This window comes from Temnothorax americanus, unplaced genomic scaffold (genome assembly GCF_048541705.1).
Source record: "Temnothorax americanus isolate GAGA-0224 unplaced genomic scaffold, ASM4854170v1 Scaffold1, whole genome shotgun sequence".
NCBI lineage: Eukaryota > Metazoa > Arthropoda > Insecta > Hymenoptera > Formicidae > Temnothorax > Temnothorax americanus.
Window position 1 is genome coordinate 3,545,240 of NW_027509230.1, and position 17,837 is coordinate 3,563,076.

The 17,837-nt window shown below is 40.0% G+C and overlaps 1 protein-coding gene across 17 annotated transcripts in view; it reads left to right on the forward strand.

The window, feature by feature from the left end:
- The window catches only part of LOC143893877 (uncharacterized), a 42,732-nt gene that overhangs the window by 20,054 nt on the left and 4,841 nt on the right, over window positions 1-17,837 (forward strand). For 6 of the 17 annotated variants that reach the window (XM_077399790.1, XM_077399807.1, XM_077399784.1 and 3 more), the window contains 13 exons: window positions 522-812; window positions 5,593-5,781; window positions 5,866-6,376; window positions 6,456-6,689; window positions 6,776-7,072; window positions 7,324-7,458; window positions 7,853-8,598; window positions 8,784-8,973; window positions 9,265-9,573; window positions 10,616-10,652; window positions 12,018-12,160; window positions 16,623-17,057; window positions 17,329-17,802. In XM_077399790.1, coding sequence (XP_077255916.1) covers window positions 522-812; window positions 5,593-5,781; window positions 5,866-6,376; window positions 6,456-6,689; window positions 6,776-7,072; window positions 7,324-7,458; window positions 7,853-8,598; window positions 8,784-8,973; window positions 9,265-9,573; window positions 10,616-10,652; window positions 12,018-12,160; window positions 16,623-17,057; window positions 17,329-17,802 — 3,991 coding nt within the window. Of the gene's footprint in view, window positions 1-521; window positions 813-5,592; window positions 5,782-5,865; window positions 6,377-6,455; window positions 6,690-6,775; window positions 7,073-7,323; window positions 7,459-7,852; window positions 8,599-8,783; window positions 8,974-9,264; window positions 9,574-10,615; window positions 10,653-12,017; window positions 12,161-15,637; window positions 16,532-16,622; window positions 17,058-17,328; window positions 17,803-17,837 lie in introns of those variants that run through there. The other 11 variants (XM_077399707.1, XM_077399718.1, XM_077399741.1 and 8 more) reach the window with 11 other exon arrangements.

Consider the following 17,837-nt stretch of genomic DNA (forward strand, 5'->3'; position numbering starts at 1 on the left):
GTAATTGTAGTTTTTAAACAGTATACTTTTCATATCTCTTTTTAACGTTCTCATAACGAGCAGGATATTAGTGATATGCGAACAATTTTATTCCCGCGTACATTTTTATTATGCAATTATTTCCATCTAACGTCTCACGCGAAATTATAGGACGGTTAATTACGTAATTGAGGAGCCAGATGGGGCACAGGCGTGCGGAAATAAAGATGAAAAACTGGCGTCGGGAGAGGAAAGTAAAAAAGTAATTAGATTTATACGACGAATATACGTCGCACACTTGCGAGACTATATAGATCTTTTCCGCCAACTATTTAGATAATTCCAAATTTTTGGAGAAACGAGACGAAGTCGCGTTACACCCTCGTCCCATCGGACTCCTCAGTTAACGATAAACAATAACGCGCTGTCGATTCCCACCATAAAACGATGGTTCGGGAACTCGCTTCTTTTTTTCTTTCTTTTTAATTGTACTCCCTCTAATCGATTTGCCGATTGTTAAGAGTGCCAAGTTACGTTCGTAGGTATAGGAAACGAGCGAATGGCAGAAAAAAATCAGGTTCGCTGTCCCGTAGGACGGCGAGCGTGGTGCCCGGTTTCACGGTCGAGGGCCAACTGCCGCACGCCACGAAGCCGCTTTCGTCGAGTTCCTCCTCGGCGTCCGGACGCAGCGAGGATGCGCCGCAATACGGTAGCTTGCCGGGTAGCGATCATCAGGGACAATCGCAGCAGGACGACAGCGGACCCGAGGGAAGCCCCGTGTACATTTTGACCTCGACCAAGGGAGGCCCCAGCTACAAGCTTCGGGATTCAAGGTAATCGAGAGAATCGTTTAACGTTTCGTGGAAATGTAATTAACTCTAGAAATATCGGTTCTATTTATTACCAACGGAAAGATTAATACTTTGCGAATATACGAATTTCGCCGCTATTTTAATCGGCGCACTTTGGGGTGTTGACGAAAATGTCATTGTAAAATATCTTTTACAAAATCGTTTTTCCAAAATTTAAGAAAATATGAGACTTTGAGTCCAACTTTCAGTACGAATATATAAAGCATCTTCTACATCTTTATAGCTGATGCATGTGAATATAAAAGTTGACTAACCAAATATCGGAGAATTGAATTAATATAATTATTCCAAAATAAAATTTGCGATTTATATACTGCACTATTCACCATTAATAAATCCATATTTATCATTAATAAACCATGTCAATCAGTTCGGCCTGGTATTTTTAAAAAATTAGACGACGAAAATAAAGCGCGAATAGAGTAATAGCGCAAATCAAAAGTATTATACGGTAAATAAAGAGGTCGCAGTTTTCAATATTTATAAAAACGAAATGAATTAAAATAGAAATTATGAAGTTAATTGAGGGGCGTTGTTCGAATTACCGAGTTAAACTGTTAAATCGCGCGGCGGAGGAATCGATAACGGGCATCGGCGGAGGCCGACGTGTGCGAACACTTGTGTACACGCAAAAGTGTGTTACGTGTCGTATCGCGACGTTAAATTCGAGCGTTCGCTCGCGATGAAACGTGTGTCCGTCGTCACGATGAAAGTCCATTTGACGTACGGTCTTTGTGTATCTACGGTGGACACGAGCGCCCGGTTTCGATATCCGATACAGTTTCTACAGAGGTTTCCACAGTGCGCCCGGACACAGAGCGGCGATTCCCGCCGCGCCGTGTCCATGTATATTCAACGGGGCGTTAATTTTAAGCTTAATACCGACGATATACTCGGACGGAAATGTCACTCAAATATCAGCCTGCTCTCTCTCTTCCTCGCGACTGGCCGTTAATGTGTCGCGCGGGCTGTTCCGATGTACCTATATAGCAAACAAGTCAATATGTCCGCGACAGTGTAATCCGTCCGGCAAATATTTTTTTTCTCTCTCTCTTCCCCTGGCGTGGTTTCTCGCGACGAAACATCTTCGCCGTCGGCAATAACATCGCGCGCGGCTTGCTCTCTACGACTTGCAGCGAAGTCGCGCCAGTTTTTCATTAAAGGGTTGAAATTCAACTTCGACTCGTTCACGTCCGGTGTCCTAGCGCGTTTAAAACGTTGCATTTCTGGCGAATGTTGAGTTTTGAAGGGAATTGCTTAAATTCTAATTAGTCTAATTAACAAATATTATACGATAAGTACCTACTATTATTAAGTGTTAGGAGTTATATTATTTGCAATACGTATCCTTTTTTTTTAAATCATAAAGAATTTATTAACATCAAAATTACAGCGATTGAGAAGGACCAAAACCTAATAGTCGAAACGTTGTGACGGTTATAATTGACCAAAATCAATGGTCGAACTATCGCGACAATTACAATTAATAAAGATGATTATAAGTCGAATAAAAAAAAATTTTTATTGTTAATCATTTACTAGCGAAGTAAAAGTTTCTGATTTTGATTTGTTTGCGTAGCGTGATCCAAAATTTCTCGGATTAACTGGATTTGCATGGCGCTCAATGTTACCTTCGCGCGTGGCGATTATTCAAACGCTCGAATATTATAAGTAATTAATTTTTCGGATTATTCGGGCCGACATTACGTGCGCCGCCCTGTTTAAGATGTATGAGCGAAATATTTAAGTTTCTTGTAGTTTCATGGTAAAGGAATAGCAGCAGTTTTACTAGTTAATACTTGCGGAAGTGCAATACGATATTTTGCGATACAAAATTAGGCCGGAAACTTTTGTGGCCGCTTTTGGCCCTTATTACGCGGTTCTCATCAATATGCGTTTCGTTATATATTTTATTCATTTTGCCTTTTATACGTTAAATCTTCATTTTTCGGCCTTAAAAAGTCTACATTGGAATTTAGAGATACTTTGTTTTTTCGCCATTGGCGATCTGCAGTTATTTTAGACTTTCTATGGTTTAATACCATTTTTTCGTATTCGGCGACCCCAAAAAGCCTGTCGTACACAATTTCAGCAGAAGTTGAAAATATTTTATATATATCTATTTTTTTTGTACTCGCCACTATGAATTTTTATGTTTGGATTTTGTTTTTCGTATATCCTCCAAAAACCTCCGAAAATAATCAAACTGGATCGAAAAAGGTCGGACGTGAAAGGATTAAAACCGCTCAATATTCACGACACGTATTCGCGGCTATATAAAACCTACGTATCTTATCGAATTTTGTTCCCCGAGGGCGCACGTATAGTAGTTAGATGAAAATACCTTAATATTTTCGTGAACGAAGCATCGTCGCGCAAGGAATCCCTGGCGCGGTATCGGGCTTGTCATTACTAATCGATTGGCACTCGAAGCCGCCCGCTTATTATCGACAATGATAATCCGTACGTAGATAGGCGCACGAGAGTACCTATACCTTTTATTCTCCCGATATTTTCGTAATTCGATCCGTATTTGCTCGGGCGCAGTCGGAGACGCGTTACGCGGATAACCCGATATAATTTGAAAATTATCCCGTGAAGTTGTCGATTATCGGGCGAAACTTGACGCGCCCCCGGCACAAGTTTCTATTTCCCCGATACGAATCAGGAGTTTAACTGCCCAATAAGCAAACTGCCCGCGGTATATGACAACAGATTGGCAGCAGATTTGCTCAGATATCGCAACAGCTTCCAGTGTATCGTCTGTATTAAACTCGTATTTCTCGCCGACTGAGCCTGCCAATATAATCTGACGGTATATAGATTAATTGTCGGCGGAATCCGAACGGAATCTGTCACTTCGTCAACACCTTAAGATGGAATACATCGTTTAACCCGTTGTGGTCACACCTCCTAAAAATAACGTAGTGGTCGCACACGTCCAAAAAAACTTCCTGCGTTTTACTCTCAAAATAGTATACTTTTTAAGAGGGGGGGGGAAAGCCTGGGGTCCTATGAACCCCCGGTGACCACAACGGGTTAAATGCTCACGAAACGACAGATTCTCAATTTCTACAGTCAATCTGCTATCAGCTATTACATATTGTTAGCAAATATTGTCAGATTTCTGCTGACGTTTCGTCGACAAAATTTCGTGAGCGGGGACCATTTGAAAATCTGTTCTCGACAGATTCGACTATCCGAGTGAAGTTGCCGATATGCGATTTTTAAAATCCGAGCTCTGCACCCGGCACCCGGCTCCCATTTCGCTGACGTGCAAACTTCGGCTCGTCTTTATTCAAAATGTTTCGAAATTCTCACTGTTGTGTACATATTTTTAACAAATAAATAGTAAAACGTGGGCTTTGAGAGTATACAACGCAGTTAACGGTGCGTAAATTAACGTTATGACAATCTTTAATTACTAATAAAATACAATACGTGATTATAAATCGGACAGCGATGCGATGCAATATAACAATTAAAAATAATTCAAATAATCAGCAGTAGATGATATATACAGCAACAGTACTTCCAGATTGGATGGTCCAAAAATAGTATAATTTTCCCAAACAAAAATATATATATTATTGGCCAAAATATTTCACTGGGATTTTAATATATATATTATTAGCCAGAAGCCAGAATTCCACTTGGATTTCCATAAAATCCAAGTAAAAAGCTGGCTAATAATATAATACTCTTGTTTTTTTTTTTTTTAATACATGAGAGAAGAGGGGGAGGGGGAGTCTGTTCGTGGCTCGGGGCCGCGGTCGCGGTCGGTCACGATTCGTCGTTGACGTTGCCCGACGTCGGCTCCGTACCGTAAGTAAATCGTGGAGGAGACAAGAGGCCGGAGTCGCGTCGGGTTCGGAGTCGCTCGAAGAGGCGACGGGAGCGCTCGGATGGGCGCCACGGGAGTTAAACGGGCTTAAACTTAAAAGTCGCGCCCGTTTTCTCCTACGTATACGCTGTCGCTATACACGCGCATACGTCCCCACATTCCCCACACGCCTCGTGAAACGTCTCGCCGTGATCCCCCGCGCCCAGCGGACTCGATGAACATTTTTTCAATAAAGCATTCCAGGTGCAACGGCGGGCGGTATTACTCCGAAGACTGATAAATTGTGCGCGAGGCCGGGCTCGGTCGAACGTCGGCCTCGTTATTCAGATGCAATCGCGGCGCGTGCCACGACTGCCACGGGGCACCCCACGCGCCAGCTTTGGGGTTAACTCCGCCTGTCACGTACGAGAGTTGAGTTACGTCTTGGTGGCTCGTGGCTCGTTTACCTGTCCCACGTGCGCGACTCGACGACTCGCGACGGAACGAATGTCGCTCATCAGGACGATACGACGTGGCGCAAACATCGTCCTGCGTCGGTTCTGTCGGTTCTGACATCGAGATTTGTAGAACGCTCCCCCGTATATCCGAGCCCGAAGTAGATTTATAGATAGAAATGAGCTCGCGTGGAATTATTTCTACAGAGCGCGTCCATAAGTCATCTGTTTTGAAAACTGCTTTGAACGTTGAAACACATTGGAAGGATTCGATGGTAAGAGTTCCGGGAGCGAAAACGAGTCCTTGCGGAGTATTAATCCCATGCGTGAGCGTCAGTAACTTTGACAGGCATTAAGCTTGAGTGACGAGATGAAAAAGAATCAATGTATAATTTAAGGCTGTTTTGTAGTTGTCAAAAATCATCACGAGTATATGTAACAGCTCTCGTATATTGTTCCACAGAATTATAGAAATCGCCGGTGGCCGAGAGGTATTCTCGCAGAGCCGAGGGAAGGTGCCAGCTAGAAAGTCGCGATTTCTGGCTGCGTCCAATTCCATGAATAACGAGGATATTCAGACTGATAATAAGCTGTCTGTTAAGAAGAATAACAAGTCCCCTAGCTCGCAGACCATATGGGAGTTACGAAACCGGTAAAATGAAATATGTATTTGATCAGCTGAAATGACTTGTGCTCTGTCCATAAAGTTCCTACTGAATTACCGTTGATTTTTCAGATGCGGTGAAACCAGAAAGCAACGCGCAAATCGAGAAGTGACGGAGACCGTGTTCGCCTCCGAGGTGCACTCGGTGCGACGTAACGCCACGAAATCTATTCTCGATTACGACTCGCCCAAAAGCAACCGCAGCGGTCGCATAATTAATTACGATTCAATCTTGAATAGCAATAATGTAGAGTATACCGTACCGAAAAGTATTACCGATCTCGACTATGGATTACCGAAGAGCTGCGTAGACTATCAGTCGAATCGCAACACCCCCGCGAGAAGCATGGCTATTGTCAGCGACGGCGAGGTTGTGGTATTCGACGATATCGATGACAATTGGCAGGGGCTGCGACTGGACTTGGCGTCGAGCAATACGAATCAAGTTACGACGACGAGTCTAGACTTGGAGATAGACGATTCGCAGAGAGGTCGCGTCGCTCCCGAACCGCCGAGTTCCAGCGTTGGAAGTACTCCTAGTCCTACGACGGCATATCGTCGCAATACTTCGGAATTTTTCAAAGTAATATTCAGGAGAGGAGGCAGAACACTTATTGCATAATTTGCGGAGAACTTTACACAAGTGTATGTAATTTTTGTAGGTTGTTACGCCAGCGAGCGACTGCGAGGTAGATTCTCCCTCCCCAGAACGTAATCATAAAGTTGCGAGAGTAATTGGTGAATTACCAATCGCTCAATATTCTGGCAGCCCGAGACGTTATGGAGTTCGCGAAAATACACAGCTCCCTAGCTTATTATCATCGCCCTCAATGTACATGACACCGAGACCTGGTTTCCCGCAAAGAGTATTGCCAACGACACCAAATCACAATGAGGTAAGAAAATATCATTTATGAAATTATATTGAGTGGCTTAACAGTGTACCTAATACTTATCTAATACTTGTATCTTTTATTCCAAGAAGGAAGATACTTCTGCAGAAATCGTAGTAGACAAGACTGTGATAGAAAATATTAGCACAGAAGATCAGCCTATAAATCCTTCATCTCCATCGCCAAAGGCCGAGGAGGAAGAGGAAAACTCTTTAAAACCGTTGACTTTGCCTGCTGATAATATAAGCAGTCTTGTCTCGCCGGGAGGCAGCACCTTCGACTACCTGTACGAATTTTCAGAAACACGGAAAGTGCTAGAAGAATTCTTCAAATGCCCGGCGCCGACGAAAGAAAAGGAAAACAATATAGAGTCCTTTCCTTTCCAGGTAAGTCTGCTGAAGCAGCAAAAATTCACAGATATTTACGAGATGTTTCTCTGTCACGGAGATATCTGGAATAAATAACACGAGAGTTTATAATTAGAGAAATACATTTATAATGATTGGCGTTTTTAAGAAAAGTCTGTGAAAATCTAAGGATATTTAGAGGACACATGCATGCATAATATATACGTAATGAAGAACAAATTAAGAGCTTGTATATTGTAAATGACTAACACACTATTTTCTGTTGCAAGGATCTTGATTATGAATTACGAAGGCAAGGTGGAAGTGCGTATGTTGGTCAGCGATTAGCTAGTGGCCCACCCGCAACGGAGGAGGTTATGGTACATGAATCTCCTAAGAAGCAACGGGCCGAATTTCCACAAAATGTAAGTATATGACGGTATATGAAGCAAGAAACATTACCTTGACAATTATTTTTTTTTCCTTATTTGAAGAGCATTAGTTTCGTTCCCTTTGTGTCGGTAAAGTTTAACATGAGATTAATAATGTTTATTTATGTATGTAAACTTGGATGCAATAAAAAACAGTACTTACAACGTAAACGTTACGTTTTTAACAATTCTGAAGTATTAATTACCAATATTTGGAAATTATATTTCTCCCAGTAGTCACGTGGGTTCTAAATATATATATCGATATTTATAGATACAGTTTTTAAGCTACACTGTGTGGTCGCTTAAAAGGCTTTCCATGCTTGCATCACTAATTGCGGTATTGCGAAACAAATATTTACACTTGGCTTTTTCTGCTTTTTTTTAGACAGGTGAACACGAAAACAATTTCCTGGATCTCTCAGTAGGTACTGGCAGCAGTGAAGATCTTGGTGAGACTGAAGTCGGCTTACAAGTGGGACACTCACGTAATTTTACATTGAGCCCCGAGACGACCGACTGCGACAGCAATTGCGGCGACTTGGACAGCGAGGTATCCCTCATGATGATGGATAATGAATTGATGCCGGCAAGTGGCCTTCTCGGATCGGTCGGCGATTTGGGGAATAATTCGGATTCTCTGAGAATATACACTAGCATGCCGGTGTTAGAGGACGGCCTGTCTAGTGGACACGCGAGCGATACTGACAACAATAATCCTACTGTGATGCTCATGAAACGGCAAATAAACGAGATAGAGAAGGAGATCATACAGAGAACTCGTAACGACATGTTAGGCACGAATGAGAATGACTCCGGGAAGGACGTTAGTCTAAATGTAACAAAGGATATTTCACACTCGTTGAAGACTACGTCCCCTGATCTGTTTATCGCAAAGAAGGAAAATTCGTACGACACGAATGAGCTGCAGCTCGATGGATTGGATCCACTGGGCACACCGCCACCACCGGCACCTCAAGGACGGCAAAGTGTATCCTTAGAAGTAAACTGTGGCGAGGTGGAAGCGGCCATCAAAGATATCAGAATGGCCCTGCAAAGGACTAAAACTCTACCTGTGAAATCGCCATCGGAAGAACCACCGGAGCCGAGCGTTAGTCCGATATGGATACCAAGGTATTTTATGTTTTGTTTCATGCGGATAAGGGTATTCCAATTGTTGAAATTTGTCCAATATGTTGCCTCGGTACTGTTTTGCTTACCACTGTGAACGTTCCCCTTTTACGACATTGAATATACGTTTGGGATACCCTTTTGGGATACCTCTGTGTTGCGTGTAAACGCATCTAACTAAGATGCAGTATAATGGATGGCAGGCGGAGAGTCTGTATGGAAAGCAATAGCGAAGAATCTGATGCGCGTCGTATAGGTGACGATGCCGATGTGGAAATTGAGGAATGTCCAGACGAGGAGGAGGCGGATACCGATCTTGAAACGGATCGGTTGCTCGGACAACAGAGAACGGATGATCAAGGATTTTACGACGATAAGGTGGGCACACTTAACATGTTCTATATTATTCTTATTCAGCACTTGTTATAACGATGTATCCTATTTCCTCAATAAGGATGTTTAGGCTAAACTAAATAAGTTACAGCACTTGTGACAATACATCATATACATCCACTTTCTTTAACACAATTTCCTACTAGGTAATATTGAGACGGTGCTAATGCGTTTAAATTCAGGGGGAAAAAAGGATACGAATAATCTACATTTTCCTGTATTCTGTGCGATTCGATGGTATCGGTGTTCTACTAATATCGTCTTGGTGTTATGCAGGGGTGGAGGAAGCCTAAGACTAGGACTATGTTACCACCAATGAATGCGAAAGTCGTTACTCCAAAGCAAACCCCTCCCAAAACTTTGAGTGTCGCTCCGATAGAAACGCTAGCGCCTTCTGAGCCCATACCCTCGACGTCTGCCTCGATCTCCCCTCCTCCTGTAGTGTCTGTTATACAATCGTCGTCTTCTAACGAGTGCGAAGTAGCCACTCCCGCGCAACCTACATCGAGTCCGCAGAAGACCCCAGTCAAAAACTCCCCCTCATCCCCTCAGAGTCTCAAGGAATCCAACAACAAGGTGAAAAAGGTGCCCTTTCAAATGCTACCACGGAATCTGTTTTACTATTAGTGACTATAGATATCTATTTTCTAGTGTGCTTGCGGTAAAATAGCACATGTTGGTGCATGACAGTACTATCCTTCTGTTGCTAAACGAGATATGTACTAATCAGCTTAAATATAATTTACATTATCATCTATTAATCTCCCAATGCGTTTTCTAATGATAGGCTATAGATATTTGATAATTATCAGAACGTTATTTATAATTCCCATACAAGTTTTACGATGATAGTCTTCATAATCACTAAAACAATAATAATAATTCATAATAATGATAATAAAATAAAATATTTTTTTATTATATAGTTGAAAAATGTTTAAGCTGATTTTTTTTTAAGAGAAAAGGTACTTTTTTTATCTTATTGCTTTAGTTTTCCTTTATGGCTTCCGCTTATTATGCTTATTTTAATGTATAACAAAAACATCGTTAACGTTATATTTATAAAAATATCGCATACTAGATTATTTCGTATCCACAAATAGTGCAATGATAAGGAAATGCTTTATATTATAGGTTGATTTTTAATTATATGTGCTTTAAAGGAAAAACCTAAAGACTGAAACAAGAAAAAAATGTGATATGAACATAAGTTGTTTATTTATGTATTATATAACATTTTTTCTTTTTTAGGCTCTAAATTCATACTCCAAAAAATTAATATATAATTAAGAATAACTCATAATTTTTTTCTATGCTTTATGAAACAAAGCAAGTGTTATAATATATTGCTTCGCAAAAGAAAAGGATTATAAAATTGCGATAGCATTTAGCGCCTATTCTATTATTACTACTATACTATAATTGTTACCACTATTGTTTCTAGACGTAAATATAGGGACATGTTAATGTTTATTAGCTTTCTTATATGGCAGTTTCTGCATGGTTAGCACATCCTACAGCTTTAAATGATTACGTATATGATATTTACGTGATTTAATTGCGAGCGTATTTATCAAAGCTTTATCTACCTATGGTATCAAAGTGCATTATATGTCTTATTTTTCAGGATAAGGAGGGAAAGAAAAAGAGCAGAAACAAAGAAGGTATTGTCGCATTTTTAATCATACATTGTTATTCTTGTATTCCTTAACGATTTTCTAAATATCAAAGTATTATTAATGTTATGATGCTAATATAATATTTCTTTTTCTATTGCTTGCTCGGATGTATATAATAAATTCGTCATCCGCTTCTAATCATTATTTTATGGTAGGTACTCTCTTCATATGTGCAAATTTATATTTTTTAACAATTAGAGTACAGTACAAACTTGCGAATCCAGCACTTCGATAATTCAATGACACTATCCAATAATCCGGCACTATCGCGAGCTTCCACAATTCCTTGGACAAGAGGCAAGGGGGCGGGTTTAACGCTTACGTATGTTGGTTTATCTACTCATTAGTGACTGACGACTGACTGTGTCGCCTACGTATCGTTGTTTAAGCTTTCGCGAAAATAAATTGCTACTATTCTAATTTTGTTTGGTTTGTTGTAATCCGCGGGGCGGTCTCGCGCCGCGCGTGTACTTGGTGCGAGACACTACCGTGTTTCTTGATTTTAGAACAGTTTTAAAATACTCAATTATTTTACCTCTTCTATTCCTTACATTCCAGTGGTCCGGTAAATCCATTAATCCGACACAATTTGGTTTTTAATAGAGCCGGATTAGCGAGATTGTACTGTATATGCTATTACACTATTACTGTATTATTAATGATAGCTGTAACTCAAAATTAATATTATTTACTGCACAATATTACTTAATGCTTTTATAGTATTTCTTGATAATCTAATGTTTCCATCTTGTGCATGTGTAACTCTACTTTTAACACGTGCGATATGTTTTATCAAGGTGTATCTCTAAATTTATTATATGTACGTATATGTCATCTGCAGATCACGCTCAGAGATTTCAGATATTTACATTCCTCTATTTGTACTCCTCGATAAGGTCACCAATTATATTGATAAGCAGTGTATTGAGGAATCTCATAAGTGTCATAATCTTTTAATGTGATGTGACTGACTGTTTCAATTGTGTACAATCTTTTCTCGTGCTTATATACGTATTGTAAATTAAATAAAATTACACACGGTGTAATTTCTATGTGAATAGTAAAACAGACAAAAAAAAACAGTTGATATAATCGCGAGAACAACAGGATTACAAAAAGTCAAAGATTTTATAACTTTATTAAAAATTATATCGTTATGTGATATGAAGACTGCAATGTTAACTGAAGCTACACACGACATGGAACAAAAGTATCCATTACTGGATACAATCATGTCATCTGTTAGACTGCCTCAATGTTCTTCTGAGCACTTAGCCGCCCTCGGCACACTGCACTATAAAACAAATGGGATAAAAAATCCTAAATGGTACGTGTCTGTGTCCTTTTCAGACTTGTTGGATGATCCATCAGTGTTGATCGAGGGTGTCTTGTTCCGCGCGAGATACTTGGGATCCACGCAATTGGTATGCGAAGGTCAACCGACGAAGTCGACTCGCATGTGTCAAGCAGAGGAAGCCGTTTCCAGAATAAAGGTATGTACATGGCAACGCACACTTCTTTTTATTTTTATCTCAGAACTGAGACATACTATTCCTCTTGAACTGGTATTTTATACGTCAATTGCGAAAGATATGTATATACTATTATATACAGATATGTGTATATAAAAAAAACACAATATACATGATATATATATAGGTCCGAAAGTATGTTCCGGGACTTTTATTTTTGATATCGGTATATTCCGGGACATTTGGCAGTTTCCAGGACTGTCCTGAAAAAAATTGATGTCCTACGGCAATTTTCGGGACAGTTTTTTGAATCTGATTACATATATATGCGTTATATTCCAGGACTGTACATTTCAAAAAACGTAAACAGTCCCGGAACATACCTCTGGACCTACATATATATATCATGTATATATACATATATACATATCTCATGTACAAATAGAACTTGTATATGAGGACACTTTTTTTCTAAAGATTTTTGCGAAGCATCGAAAATAGATTATGGAGTACAGTATGAATTATTAAGTGCAATGTAAATCATTCAACAGCCACGTATATTTTCTTAGAATGTTTGTTCTTAAAAGCAGTAACTACTAATTAAGTGAGCATATCGCGATATTTGATAGATGCATCCACATGATATGTTGTGTTCTGTTTAGGTCAGTAGCACTAAGTTTGGAAGACACATTATATAGATCAAATACAAATACGTTTACACATTGGCTAAATGTCTCAATTGTTGACTTTCTACTGTTGAAACGAAAATAAAAAAAAAAACATTAGAAAATCTGTTAGAGAGTAAAATCGTTTCAAGAACCATTAGAATTAATCTACGAATAACAATAACGAAATTATATAGCAGCATGCTTTGATTGCTTTATACTATTTTAATTTGCTACTTAATTTGTAGTGAATAACAGTGCAATATTTTCATCTGCAATAATGTATTTCAATGTTAAGGTTTTTAACTTTTTGAGGACTTTTAAAACTTGCCAGTTTCTTTCGATGTAATCACGAAATAAGTACTGCAAGATATTGCAAATAACATATCTATAACAATCACAAGAGATTTGCGCATTTCGAAGCGCTTCTTTACCAAGTATAAAATATTTCAGTGTTATATTATTTTGAGACTTTACCTCATTAATTTACCTCAAATAGTTAAAATGCTGGAATCTTAAGTGATTAGTTAAACCTGAGAGTTTTCTGCAGGAAAGAGTACTGTCCAAATCGTGTTTTAAGACTCGTTTGTACTTCAGTTCTATATATGATAAATATATGTATTGCAAAAAGGACCATAGACCATAGTTGACCAAAATACTCTCCTTAGAAAATAGTACATATCGTGTTTATAGTGTACCCATTATATTTCCGCGCGCGCGCGCGCGTTTACATAGTCTATATTTTTACCGATAAAGTACAATGTACTTTCTTCTTTTATTAGTTTTTATAGTTTATGATATTGATCAATCTTACGAGGAAACTGTCAATATTAAGCAGACAAAACAGTAAATTCTTTCCTCCTACTCTTAGGTTCTGCTCATGGGCAATTAAACGTCAGCATTTAGATAAGATAGACCTCCTCTCGATCTGTAATAACTAATCAATAGTTATCTTTTTACGCAGTTTTTTTGCCATCGTCTGAGACGACTCGAAAGAGAGAGGAATCTCTAAATGCTGATTTCTGTATACCTATCTGATAATTAATCTAAATATAACTGTGAACTGGCCGTTGTGCAAAGAGGCCTGAATGTTTCAGTGTAGCGCCCCCCTTCCTCACATCACCAACACCACCACCACCACCACCTGACCACCGAACACTGTCATCTTCTCAGTGTAACTTTTGATGTGATTTCTGTATGTCTGTCAGTCTTTCTTTCTCTCTTTCTTTTTTTCTTTGCGAATATTTGGGTTGTATATCTGCTGTCCGCTTGCTATGTCCGCTTTCCCGTAGATTCTTGATCAACTTTACGCACAAAAGATCCGTGTCACTCACGGGAGCTATTGCCCTACTCACAATCAGTAACTACGTTTTCAACTATGCAAAAAATCCAACAAAATTACTGTACAACTGGTCGATAGAGAGGAAGAAAACTGGAAACGCGCGAGAAACCAACCTAGATGCAATATAACACACGGCTCTGTTTTAGGCAAATTTCTGGGAAGTTGCAAGAAATTTCATAGAATATTCATCATAACTTCAAGCTTCAAAGAGATGTGATATCTGATTACAGCGAATCGATAGTCCGGTGATACTACGATATTCTGATATGACAGTATCCTACAAGATTGAGCGTAATTAGTCACTTATATACATTCGTTCGTTCAATCTGATTTTTTAAGAATATAAATCGCTAAATTTTTTTTCTGATGCCTTATTGTTGCATGAAGTGAGATTTTATATAGTTGAGTTGAGTAGATCAGGATTGCGGTTTTTTTATCGCTGCAAGAATATCTTGGTTGCAAAATTAATTGCAGGAATTAAAATAGAAATTATGTTTTCACGATTGAATATCCATTGTAAAAATAATTTTTAATTTAAAAAATTGATAATATTAAAAGCAGGAGTTGTAATATTAATCAGTTCTTTCAATAGTGTATGCATGCTAATTGCAAGACTGCTAAAGCTACGCTCTGATGTAGGCAGTGTAAATAATGAAAGAATATTGAGACTAAGACTTTGAAGAGTTTATCTTAATAGTCTGCTAAAATTTCTAGGTGATTAATATCTCGTTATAAATTGATGTAGCTTTTTAATAAGCCACAAATTCGTGCTTACTTCATGCTTTCGAATAGCGCCAACAAAAGAACTTTACTCACGCTTGCCAGTAGATTTGTTTATATTTGCTTACGAAAAGACACTTTGGAGTCAAAATTAATTATTGTTACGGAGACTAATAATTCTATGTGTGGTCAATTGCTTGTATTTGTATTGCTCGTTTTTGCGGTGACAAAATTAGACAAAATTGGCTGATCGAAGAAACAAGAAACACGATTGCTCATCGCGAGCCTTACCGTGCTTCGAGTTCTGAGTTGCTGGCTAAACACCTAGAGACTTACAGCCAAACATGCAGCGTCGCTATCAATACGTTCTTAAATTACAACAATTACAGCGGATCCGCGTTTGCTCGTCCGTATACCGACATTACCATTCTGTAACATAACATAACGCTTGCACGTTGCACAGCTTCCAGACACCGTGAGCTTGTCCGAAGGCAAAATTGCATAATGAAGGTCGCATCGTGTGCAGAAGTTTATGCTACCGGACTAATGCATTTATATATGTGTGAATGATTTGATCCGGCATACGATATAGAGGTGACACACAAGCATGACACACTGTGCATAAGAGAAAAGTAAAGCCGTATTTTTGGTATAGCGACTCAAGAACTCATGAACATTGGCTCTTTTGCCTCTCGTTCTGTCGGTGGTGCGTGGCAATGTGACTAGCAGAGCCTTTGTTTGTTTGTTTGTTTGGCGCGTACATAACGGAAGGATGATGGGCCAGTGCCGATGCAGGCAACACTCTTAAACTATGGGGGGCAGCATGGGTATGGTCGCTGCAGCATTGCCTCGCAAGGAAGCCTAGAGGAGGACGAGTGCGACTCGAGCGAAGAACTTATAGGAAGCGCTTCTGGTGGGGGCCAGTCCGAGTCACAAGCGCTTGGTGCCCAGCCGAAACTGGCCCCGATCAGTGGCTGCTTGGGGCCCACAACCGTTTTCAGACTACAGTTTCTTGGGTCGGTGGAGGTGGAAGAGGAAGGGGGCCGTAAACGGCGTAAGCGCCTTAAGAACCACATGGTGGAGGAGGCTGTGACAAAAATAAAGGTCCGCCCTCATTGCCCTTCATCCCAGACAACCACCCCTTTCGCTGTTAAATCCGAGTGACTGCCCTTTGGCTCTTACAAGAGCAGTCGTTCGACCGTTTCATCCCTCTATTGATTTATATAACACCGACGAGGGTCAAACCTTCTTACGGCCATTTCATCATTACGGCTTGACAATTTTATTTTATTCGGCCCACAAAACCCGCAGCAATTTCCCATAATATGCACTTTTCAGTTACGATACTCATATTACCTGCGTACACATGCACATTCTTCATAAATCATAGCGACGAGTCTCTTGCAAGTTAAATGTTGCGTCAAAGTTAGGCGACTTTTGTCTCTCAAACTCTCAGGTTTGTGATAGCGCCGTTAATGATTATGCTCAACTTTATACAGTTTTTACACTATATATCGTGCACTATCTTATTTTACTAGCAATTAAGCGTTATATGTGTTTAAAATATTAATATTATACGTATGTATCATATACACATATATGTTTAATTAATTACTTGTTTATCTCTACTTTGTTACACATGCTGCTTCCTTATGATAGGCGCTGGTACGTATATTCTATGTGAAGTGTATAGGACATAGAAATCCGTGGTATTGCAACATTTTTCTAAAAAAAGATATGTGTTGTGCTTATTCAGGCACCGGACGGTGACACTCAGCCAAGCACGGAGGTAGACCTCTTCATCTCGACAGAGAAGATCATGGTTCTCAATACTGATCTGAAGGAGATCATGATGGATCACGCGTTACGCACGATTTCGTACATAGCGGATATCGGTGATCTGGTAGTGCTAATGGCACGGCGTCGTTTTGTGCCGCATGAAATGGAAGAAGTACCGAAGATTAACCGAACTCCGAAGATGATATGCCACGTTTTCGAAAGCGAGGAGGCTCAATTTATAGCACAAAGTATCGGACAAGCATTCCAAGTAGCTTACATGGAGTTCCTAAAGGCAAATGGGATAGAGGATCATAGCTTCGTTAAGGAGATGGATTACCAGGAGGTGCTCAATTCGCAGGAGATATTCGGCGACGAGCTGCAGATGTTCGCGAAGAAAGAGATGCAGAAAGAGGTAATCTACGGAATGCTAATCTGCGTCACCTTTTCCATTTGCTGACTCGAGAGTGACTACGATTCTCACTCTAACGGCTCGTGGAAGTTCTTGTCGGTTTACCCAACTCATCGGAATTATTAATACATGTCGGTTTCTCGTAAATTCCCAATATTGAGTTAACTTTACCCTAGTTTCCAAAAGAACTATGTATCGCGAATTGAAACGCGGATGTCAATTATCGCGATCGAATTTCGTAATTGCATTGGAGTAAAAATCTCTCTGTTTGCAGGTAGTGGTACCGAAAGCGAAGGGTGAGATCCTCGGTGTTGTGATTGTTGAGTCCGGATGGGGCTCGATGCTGCCAACCGTAGTCATAGCGAATCTCGCGCCGGCCGGCGCCGCCGCACGTTGCGGTCAGCTTAACATTGGCGATCAGATAATAGCAATTAACGGTGTATCGTTAGTCGGCTTGCCTTTGTCCACATGTCAGACTTACATAAAGAACTCGAAGAATCAAACGGTCGTCAAGCTAACTGTCGTGCCGTGTGCACCTGTGGTCGAAGTGAAAATCAAGAGACCCGACACGAAATATCAGTTAGGATTTAGTGTACAGAACGGAGTGATATGTAGTCTATTGAGGGGTGGTATCGCCGAGCGGGGCGGAGTACGAGTAGGCCATAGGATAATTGAAATCAATAATCAGAGTGTTGTTGCTGTACCGCACGAAAAGATTGTTAATCTTCTTGCTACGTCAGTGGGAGAGGTACGTAAGCGCGTGGAACTAAAGTGTTTTTAGTG